The sequence below is a fragment of the Rhagoletis zephyria genome, unplaced genomic scaffold, assembly GCF_001687245.7.
Source record: "Rhagoletis zephyria isolate East Lansing unplaced genomic scaffold, Rhagoletis_zephyria_1.1 Rzeph_scaffold_02312, whole genome shotgun sequence".
NCBI classification, from domain to species: Eukaryota; Metazoa; Arthropoda; class Insecta; order Diptera; family Tephritidae; genus Rhagoletis; species Rhagoletis zephyria.
This window is the reverse complement of record NW_016159396.1, coordinates 45,585-56,190: the sequence shown is the minus strand read 5'-3', so window position 1 is coordinate 56,190 and position 10,606 is coordinate 45,585. Positions and strand designations below refer to the sequence as shown.

The window sequence follows — 10,606 nt, the reverse complement described above, 5'->3', positions numbered from 1 at the left end:
AACTTAAATATGCTTTTTGTTAAGATGTATACCTGAAAATGTGTGCATACATATTTGCGTTAAATGCAGTACATGTGCACGTGGAATCAATTTGTAAAAGTGTAAAATACGTAAACGTATGTACATAAACAATAAAACTTTCTCATGAATACCATAAAATCATTGGTCTTGAAGGGAATGTACTAAGAGATTATATGAGCGAATTAAAAAGTGTATACAATTTATAGCCGAAAAGTACTATACTGCAGGAACGATTTCATTTCCCAACACTGATACAGAATGTAAAAAAACACAGGGTTGCAAGGAAAAAAAGTTGAACGAGCTCAAAGTTGGCTGGCGACCAACTTTGTTGAAAGCGATTAGTTGAAAGGCCGTTCGGACGAGGCTATTTTTGCTTTCAACTAAAAGTTGCCTGAAAAATCGCCTCGTGCGAAAGCCCTATTAGGTGCTAACGTTGGTGTTGGTTGGGTTCTTTTCAGTGAAAGGTTTCGGCAAGCTGCTGTTGGCAGTTGGTAACGCAAACCAATAATTGCGCCCTCTATTGTGAAATTTTTGAAAAGCGCGCCCTATCAAGAAGAGAAAAAGAAGAACAAGAGAAATGCATCACCCTATACTTCCGGTAGTGCATTCCAGTGACGCTCGGTAGTGCATTCCAGTGGAAGTTTTGTGATCTATCCCTGTTCTGACATTCATTGCCCTTTCCTTTCCCTTCCTTCCTTCCTTCCATTGCTTTTGGCTGCGTTCGCTTGGTTTATATTTTGTTCTTTGCAAATATTGTAATTAATTACAATACTGAATTAAACTAATAAAGTAAAACGTTTATTTTTCACTATAAATGAATTGGCATTTCCAAAGTGTATAATGCTCGAGGTGGGGGACTTTAAAAGAATTCAAAAAATCGGCGAAGGAACTTATGGCATCGTTTACAAGGCAAAGGACACAAAAACTGGCAAGGATGTGGCACTGAAGAAGATACGCTTAGATAGGTGAGTCAAATATAAAATATAAATATAATTATTTCTATTAATATACACACGTGTGAGCATAATCAACTGATAACCATATTGTTTATTTTTGTCGTTTCGTGGATTTCGTGCTGCTGCCAACACCATTGTTGCAACGCATATCCTTGCGTAGGTGTAGAGACAAGCCATAAACACGCAATAAGAAACGCGCAGTAACAGAGGTCGGTGGTAGCAAGTGCGTTGTCCTTGATGAATGTCATTTGCCTCAGGCAATCAATTGCCAGTTGTGACGAGGTAGGGCTTATTTCTATAGGACTTGCACGTGAATTGTGTTTTTTTTTTTGGATCGATACTTTATAAATATAAAAGAACGACGGAAATTAAGCGACCATACAAGGCCCGCATCATGTGGTTCTGCGCTTTGATCGAATAATATACGTAGCACCACATGATTCGGCTTTGTCGGGCTGTGAAAAGCAACGCAAACTTTGTAACCCAATACATACTTAATTGGTCATTGATTAAACTATTTTTGTGTATATTCTTATTTACATGCTGCCGCTTTAAAAATGGTGAATGGAAACTTGTTGAGTAACTAATAAGTAAAGATGTTATGGGAAATATACTAAAGTATTGTAATTTGTTTTTGTAGCGAAACTGAGGGTGTTCCATCGACGGCCATTCGGGAGATTTCACTACTCAAGGATTTAACGCACAATAACATTGTACGACTATATGATATTGTAGTGGCGGATTCCAGCTTGTACATGGTGTTCGAGTATTTGAATATGGACCTGAAGAAGTTAATGGACAAGAAAAAGGATGCTTTCACGCCTAAACTTGTTAAGGTGAGTGATCAAGGAGGATATATAAAGAAGATCCTTATAATTTTCCCTATTCCATTTCCTATATATTTTCTATTTACGTTAAATTAGATTGAGGAGAACTTTCAGCGAATTCACTGATTTATGCAGGCTTTGGTAAGCTGCTACTGTAAACTTTGCAGGAGTGACTTGCGTGCAAATTGATTAATATGGCTTACTTCTAAACTCCATACCTTCATAAAGTCAGCATTTTTTTATTATACTTGGTGGTGAAGTCATGAAAATAAAAATGATTAAATTAACGCTAAAACATAATTAATAATTTTGTAAGTTGGATCGAAAATAGAATTACCTTAACTGCTTCATGAACCAATTATCAGATCTAAACCAAATTAGTATAGAGCCACCATTGCGGCAGGTCCAAAGTTATGCGGTAACATACATAAATAAAATATGTAATTATAAAAAATATTCCGGCGAATTGATAACCTCCTAATTTTTTTTAAGTCGTTTAAAAATGAATGCTACTGGCATGTATTTTTAATGGAATCAGGTCATGCCAGTGCCTGTTTGTAATCCAGCGCTGGGCTTACTTACATACATAAGACTTCTGTACTTTAAATTCTTGATTTCTTGAAATAATATCTATTTGTATCTTTTTACAGAGCTACATGCATCAACTTTTTGATGCCATTTGTTTCTGCCATACGAATCGAATTTTACATCGAGATCTCAAACCACAAAATTTACTAGTCGATAGCGTTGGTAACATTAAGGTAAACATCAACATGAACGATTGATTCACTTCAATTAAGACTGTTTAAGAATATTCTGTTATTAATTTTATAGTTGGCAGATTTTGGACTGGCGCGTGCCTTCAATATGCCAATGCGCGCCTATACACACGAGGTCGTTACGCTGTGGTACCGCGCACCTGAAATACTATTAGGCACCAAATATTATGCGACAGGCATGGATATATGGAGTTTAGGTTGCATATTTGCTGAAATGGTGATATATGAAAATTTAACTTAATTTTAAGTAAGAAACTAATTAAAGCCATCTTTATTATCTCCTTAGATTATGAAGCGTTCACTATTTCCTGGTGACAGCGAAATCGACCAGTTATACCGAATATTTCGCACATTGGGTACACCTGATGAAAATACTTGGCCTGGTGTTAGTCAATTACCAGATTACAAGGCTAAATTCCCTAGATGGGAGAAAACTAATATACCAGACGTTATTGTGAAGCACGAAGGTTATGATCTATTTAAGGTGACGACTTGACTCTTTGCTATGCACAGTAAGAATATAATTGTTTTTTTTTTTCACAGGTTATGATGCTGTACGAACCCAATGAACGCATATCAGCTAAAAATGCCATGACGCATCCCTACTTCGATGATGTAGAGCATGTGGATTATGTAGTACTGCCAGTCGACACTCCTTAGGTGCTCAATTGTTCTTTATTTTTAATTCTTAGCTAATTTACTATTTAATGTTTATAATTCTGCTGTCTTGTAACTTAAATTTAACTATGCAAAAGTAATACAACTGCCCTTTTCTATAGTCACATTCCTTCTACTTATTGCTATTCTTTTAGTTGGTAAAAATTTTATATCTTCATCTGGAATATAAAACAATAGGGGTAGGTCTTCACGCTTTCCTGGTTGTAAGGTTATCCAGTTAGATTTAATTCTTCAGTGATTTTTTTAGTTGGAAACTGATTATTATTAAAACCACGGCATGAATACCAATATTTAATTTTAGCTTAGACATTAAAATGGTTGTAATATGTAATATGCGAACTTCTTCCTAGGCAGTGATTTTTCTTTGTTTTGCTTAGCTCCTGAACTTAGTTTTGTGTTTGCCCGCTGACGCATCCTATTGAAGTGATCGTCTTTCATGTAAGCGGCAAGTGAGTTATGCAGTTTTTCAATATTTTTTACTTTATGCTGTTTAGTCTGCTTAATAAGATCTGACTGTCTTCCTAGAGTAGGCTCCTCTTTTGACTCATCGCTAATTTCAATATCTGGGGGTATTACCTCAACTTCTTCAGATTCTTTTGCTTCTTGTGAGTCAGGAAGAGTTTCTTCTTCGCTAGTTTCCTGCATTGCTTCATCATCAGAGTTATTACTTTCGACAGATGCTTCTGCAGTTGGCGGCTCAATTTGTGCAGCTACCTCGTGCCGAACTGGCTGTTCTGCAGTACCTTCTTCCTCTTCAAATTCGTACGGCTGCTGCGGCTGCTGTTTAGCGGGATTGTAAGCACTTAAGTAGTTATTAGTATGCAAGTTTTGCATTTTATAATATTGACCAGTGCGCGCATCATAAAAATAGAGTGTTTTGTATGGTACTTCGTAATCATTATAACTAGTAGTCTGATACATCTGTTCATCTTCTCCCTCATAAGCTGAATTTGTGTATTTGGGTTTTTTGGTGCGTTTTGTAAGCATATCTTGTTGGGTTCTTGTTTTTTTGTTGCGCTTGCGTTTTGTGTTTCTCTTGTTATAGTTTCCCACTGGAGTGTCGATAACATTGGTTGCACCGGCGTTGAATAGATTCACCAGCGGGTTAGTCATATTCCACCTGATATAAGGTACTGGGAGACGTATATTTTGCACCAGGTTATTCCAGTAGTTTATGAATGGTCGCTGAGTTGGTGTTTGACTTTGCCGTGCCTGAGGCGAAAAATAATCGTAATCAAAGGACGTGCTATCAAGTGGTTGCCGTGCTGAGTTGCTAGAGGTTGTATAGAAGATAGAGCATTTGTAATTAATGAAGATGAAATTCTAATATACCTACATACCTGATACCACGAGCCGCTTGCTTTTCCAACACTTTGGTTGTGACGAAATTAAGGCAAATCGCAATTGTCAGAATATATATCTGAAAGTATTTGGAACTCATTATTATTTTATTTTATGTTGATAGTATTATTAAATTAAAAGCATAAATTTTAAGATTGCTCTACGGACTTAAGATTTCTTAAGAAGACTTGTAATTGTTAATCTGTTCCAACAATGTGCTCGTAATGAGGAGTGATTTCAATACGATTACAACAGGAGTATCCAAAATCGAACATGTCAAATTTAAAAAAAGTTTTAGTGCCGTTGATATGTACTTAATACATCTGTATATAATTAAAAAAATATATATTAGAATTTTCAAGGATATTAAAGCATAGAATTTTAAGAGGGTATTTCCAAAACCTATTCGTCCTTATGCACCAAATTTTGTTTCCAATTCTACAGAATTTTTCTTTCATTTGTTACCTAAGTTCCGTGGTCCAAAGTTATGCGGTAACAAACATAAAAAAATAAATATTCCGACGAACTGATAACCTCCTCCTTTTTTGGAAGTCGGTTAAAAATGAATTGAAAATTATTGATGGAATTTATGTTAAATATCAACACCTATCATAATTAAAAAAATTTTGTTTTTTATCCATTATGTAGAACGTCTGTCAGACAGGGCCGTTGTGAATACGAAGTTACAGGCTAACCTAATATTCACGCACGCCGCCAATTTATTGTCAAAAATTTCTCATGCACATGCAACTTGTATGAGATCAACCGAAATTGAACGGCGTGCGTATGAAGCTAACTCAATTTCCAATTTTTGTTCTGCGTGACATTTTGATTTGACGTTTCGCTCAATGAAATCAAATGCAAACGCATGCAAGTCAATTTCGGGTGACGCAAAAAAACAAATTCGACGGCATGCGTACCAAAACGCAAGCCGCGAATATTAGGTTAGCCTGTTATGAAATAAATATTTCAGAAATGGCTTTTTGAGTTCATGTTAATTAAATCCAGTATATGTATTTTGTTTCCATATCAAAGCAAGTTAAAAGTTACTTTCAGCTATGAACTAAACAAGAAAAAACAAAGGGATATATGTATGTAATATTTATATAACTGTCAGATCAACCTGGATGGCCTTTGACAGACAGTATTCCCGTTTTTTGTCTTATGGCGATTTCGTTTCTACCAAAAAAATTTCACCTTTTGATTCCCCCTCTCGCTTTTCGTGTTCGGTTTTAAACTAAAGGCAAACGGTGAGAAAACTTTGTGTTCGTTTTATGAAATAATTGCTCGAACAAAACATGGACAAGAAGGCAAAACCATGCCCCTTTACAGGGTTGAGTGTAAAATCTAACACATTTGTGCTTTTTGAACACTCCATGCGAATTAATCGTAGCGCTTTCGACAGAAGCAATATTTTAATATAATACAAAATGGTTTTGAAAGCTAATTTTATTTCCTTTCGCTGAAAAATACTGCCTTTGACCCACAACTACTCCTTTACCTCAAAAAAATTGGTCAAAAATAGTGTTCTTCGAAAAAAACATAGCAAAATCCACCAGATTTGTTCAAAAAAAAAATATTTTACGTTTTATTACACTAATATTATAGAAATTGAGACGAGAAACACGATTTCGGAATGCTTACACATTGAGAAGTTGGCTTACTGCCAATATAGACGTATTAAATATATCATGTATTCAGTATACTACATACATATGTATGTCGTGGAGAATTTTAGCCGGTCTCGGAATTATTTACAAATGCAAAGGCCACTAAACTTATACAACTTTCTTTGAAGTTGTATTTGCATTAATAAACTTTTTGTAGCAAAAGCACCTCAGTTGGGGCTTTTGGCTTTCACAAATTTTAATTCGTTCAGTTAGGGCTTTTTAAAAATTGGCATAAGTTCCCTAGTTTTTGAGTTACGGTTCTAAATTTTTTAGGGAAGATGGGTTTTAGTATAAGCTTCTTGGGAATGCAAAAAACCAAATTTCGAAAAAATGTGGGGGCCTTGCTACATTTTATCAACGATATGTCTATGTACATAAGTACAGTGGTGGTCAAAACATATAGAACTACTTCTACCATTTCTAAAATTCTATCTATAGCTATGGTCAAAGAATTAGCATCAAAATTCAAAATGATTTGCAACTTTTGTTTGTTTTTTTTTTACTAATTTAAATTTAAAATATAAATAAATCTATAACAGAAACCACTTAAATAAACGCGTGCACGGATTTTCACAAAAATTGATCATACTTCATAAAATGGTCATCAAAGTTTAAAACTTTTTGATCCGAATTTTTAGCAAATTTTTGGGTATGCAGTTGTGTAGCCCTTTCCATTTTAGGCCAATAAAGTGCAAGTTCCAAGGATGCCAATAAAGTGCAAGGGTTGCAAGTTTGAAGTGAAAGAAAGTTAAAGAAAAATGACAATTAAAAGACGAAATTCGCGACAAAAGTAAAACCAGCTGTAACCAGAACTTATTCATTTTATTTGGGTGTCGCTACCTCTGAAAAGTATACGTCGGAAATCACGCTGGTATAGCTTTCGAGATTTTTGATTGATCATTATTCGTAAGTGAAAAAAAAAAAAAATAAAACTCAATAATCAGCCTCATTGCGAGAGTCGTGTTGAATGGAAGTCGTTTTTCGAGAGTCGAAGCGTATAAAAGATTTAATGTCATTACCTAAAATTTTTACTCGAATAGTGTATTAAAACGTAAAAACAAAAACTTGGCAGCACTGCATAGTTTTCGACGATATTCGTCGTTTACTTATTTCAGCACGACAGCAGACAGTGAGGCTGAATAATTATTATCTTTACTCTATAGCTCTAATATTAATTACTGTTTTTAATATTTATTGATTAAACTCAAAAAATAAAAATCATTGTAAATTGGAGTAGGACATACGAATAAGTGAGTATAGTTAAAATTGTTTTACGACGATTACAACTTGTTGATTTTTTCGGTTAAAATTTAACTAATAATGACTATTTTTCCTCCCTGGTATATATATTTATATGGGTTTGGCTGTAGCATGAATAATTTTTTATGAAAAATGACTAGAAATACATACATATATGTAATAAAACATATTTTTCGCCATTTCAGTGCGAAGTAGAAATGCAACCTTAATGACTATTTTTACAAGCTTTTATTTTTAACCGACTTCCAAAAAAGGAGTAGGTTATCAGTTCGTCGGAATATTTTTTTTATATATGTATGTACTATGTTACCACATAACTTTGGACCACGTCACGGTTTAGATCCGATCATTGGATCACGAAATATACATATATATATCTCTTTTTTTTATATAAGAATTTGTAATGTAGAACTTTGTCATTAAAATGTTTGTCATTTTGTCACCACAGAAAACTAAACTTGGGATGTATGTATGTAAGCCAAAATCTGAGCTCACTTCTTATGCTAATGTTGTTCATATACATATATATGTATAACACTGATTTATTACACACCAATTGCCGCAACATCTTCTAAAATCGCTTAATCCACTCTTATGGGCCGCTTAAAAGTTACTTTTAATCCAAACACCTTAAAGGTTTCTTTCAAACTGATTGTGTTGCTTGCAAAAATTGTTAATAAGAACCCGCAAATCTATCGAAATGCAGATCGAACCATTTATCAATGGAAGAATTTAAAAATAAACCGAATTATTTTAATATTTACCGTTGAAGAAGCTGCGTAGTCAAATAAGCTCGAATGAATTGAAAAATATGTTTGTCAGGCATAGTAGCGTATCGGATGCGCACCTTTCGCCACACTCTTTGTCTCTAATAAAAAAATAAAAAATTTGAATATGAATACAAGCATAAAAAGGAAAGTTTGTTTGGTTTCTAAACATGTAAGCGATTTTGTCTACAAGCTATTTGCATAATTTTTTTTTTTTGCAATCAAACAACAATGGGGCTGCCAGCAAAGTTAATGACCGCTTCAAATCAGATTTTAGCTTGAGGCATCGATTAGGACGTTCAGTTTTGACAGGCGGTGTTGTTTGCGCAAGCCTCTAGCCGTCTAAATTAAACCGCCGCATTAATTTTTATTTTTGTTTATTTGTTATATGCGAACCACATACATATGTATGTAATCGTATTGCTGAATTTGTATGTATATGTATGTATGTACTATATATGTATACATTCATATAAGCATGTATGCCCTGCAGAAAATCTGACTAGCTCAGAACTAGCGTGGAACTAGACCTTTTGCCGACAGTACTAGTTCTAGCTTAATACCTAAGCAATGTTTTTAACTGTTCGTTTTGGACAGTTTTTTTTTTTTATAGGAAAACGTTGTTAATATTCGATTTTTGGTTTTTTTTTCGTTATTTTCTTTTACAGATTTTATTTTTGTTACATATTTTATTTAAAAAAATATTATTGTAACAATTGAAATTCATTAAAACTGAAAACTTACAACTGCCTCCACCACGATTTGAGCTCGCGACCAACGATGTTTGAGTCGGAGCCTTCGCGCTGAGCTACTTTCGTATTGTACGAGAAGTGAGAAGAATTTGTACATTTACTTCTCAGCTTTCAGATGTTCACTCTGACGACAGCGCAACTAGCCGTTTTGCAGTAGTTTACGAGATAGTTCTGCAGGGTATGTATGCAAATATATTAGTATATTTTTGAGTGTGCACATTAATATCCCAGTGGGAAAAGGTAAAGTCTGGGAATGCAAAAATTAATGGATAGCCACTTATTAATGGTTAGTAACTTTCTAGTGAAAAGATGCAAGAATTTCTCCACGGCGATGTCATACGAAAGTAATGTGTCGCATGTCGCTTTACGAAACTATAAATAGAATAAAAAAAATAAAAAATTAAGTCCGTGCTACAGGTTTTGAACCCCTGACTAACAACACGGCAGTCGAACACGCATCCATTCGGCTACAGCAGCTGTATAGCTTTTAGAATGGTTTCACTTAAGAAACCTACGTAAATTATCTTCTGGGTATGTATTCATTCATCGATAAATTGATCTAAATCTCAAACAATACTCTCAAGTATGAATAAAGTGGTATGAATGAGCATAGGTAACATTATTTTTTATACCCAAGCAGTCTTGTGCACACAGGTATCTAACTTTGTTCGCATAACGGTTGTTTCTAACAGCATAAAATTGAATCATCTAAACTTCTGTGTAATCTATTTGCATGATAAATCTTAAGCTGCCTGTACAAAACGAGATTTTTTGATAGGCGATAATCGCCTGCAAAAGTTGATTTGCTGTCTACTCTGAGGCAAGCGATGTTTGAATCACCATTTACACGAGCGATTTTTTGTGAGCAATGTGGACTCGTCTAGAAAATCCAACTTTACCGTTTGGCTGTAGAATTAAAAAAAAACCCATACACTGGTGGCTAAAATAATAGACTGACCTTATTTTGGCCAGTTCTGGCTATATTTCTTTGGTTTATTTATCGTGAATATTTGTTTGTAAAAGTCTACGACATTATATCTGTGGTCATAAGCAATAATCGCCTAAGTCGAAAAACCTGAATTCGAGAAGAAAACGCTTTAAATATTTCTATTGAAAGTTTAACCTTCTATAACTTTTTAAATAGCCTAGGTATCGCGATGGGAGTTTCACATACACATGGAATAATAGTTGCTGAAAACGATAGCATAGTATATAAGTCAATTCTTTCTTAGGTCGACTTTGGCGGTTATTGCTTATGACCACAGATATAATCAGCACCGCATAAATCCACATTTAAAACTTTGTACACAAATTATTAAAATTCAATAAGTTTTTACTAAAATCACCAATTCAATTTTAGCATAATAAAGTGAAAGTTTCAAGTGGCTGATTTTTAATATTTATTTATTTTTTTTTGCTGACGCACGCAAAGTATGCTCGACAATTTTTGATATGGTATTTTGTAGCATGCATTTATTATACTAAAATTGAATGGGCTAAAAAACTGCATACCAAAAATTGTTTTAAAAATTCAGAATAAAAGGTATGAAATTTT

The 10,606-nt window shown here is 34.2% G+C and overlaps 2 protein-coding genes across 3 annotated transcripts; one reads left to right on the top strand and one right to left on the bottom strand.

Annotated features, from left to right (window-relative positions):
- Positions 1-723: 723 nt before the first annotated feature.
- Positions 724-3,243, top strand: Cdk2 (Cyclin-dependent kinase 2). Its single transcript, XM_017620967.1, has 6 exons — positions 724-986; positions 1,618-1,813; positions 2,455-2,565; positions 2,639-2,800; positions 2,870-3,067; positions 3,127-3,243. The coding sequence occupies exons 1-6, from the start codon at positions 862-864 to the stop codon at positions 3,241-3,243; spliced, it is 909 nt and encodes a 302-aa protein (XP_017476456.1). The 5' UTR covers positions 724-861.
- A 10-nt stretch (positions 3,244-3,253) lies between these two features.
- LOC108366536 (uncharacterized) lies at positions 3,254-8,688 on the bottom strand. 2 transcript variants are annotated; one of them, XM_017620966.1, is made up of 3 exons: positions 8,086-8,688; positions 4,602-4,681; positions 3,254-4,534 (listed from the first exon to the last, which is right to left on the bottom strand). In XM_017620966.1, exons 1-3 carry the CDS (start codon positions 8,098-8,100, stop codon positions 3,571-3,573), a joined length of 1,059 nt encoding a protein of 352 aa, XP_017476455.1. In that variant the 5' UTR covers positions 8,101-8,688; the 3' UTR covers positions 3,254-3,570. The 2 variants fall into 2 exon arrangements, with proteins under 2 accessions (XP_017476455.1, XP_017476454.1); XM_017620965.1 differs by lacking the exon at positions 8,086-8,688 and having other exon boundaries at positions 4,602-4,900.
- Positions 8,689-10,606: the final 1,918 nt, after the last annotated feature.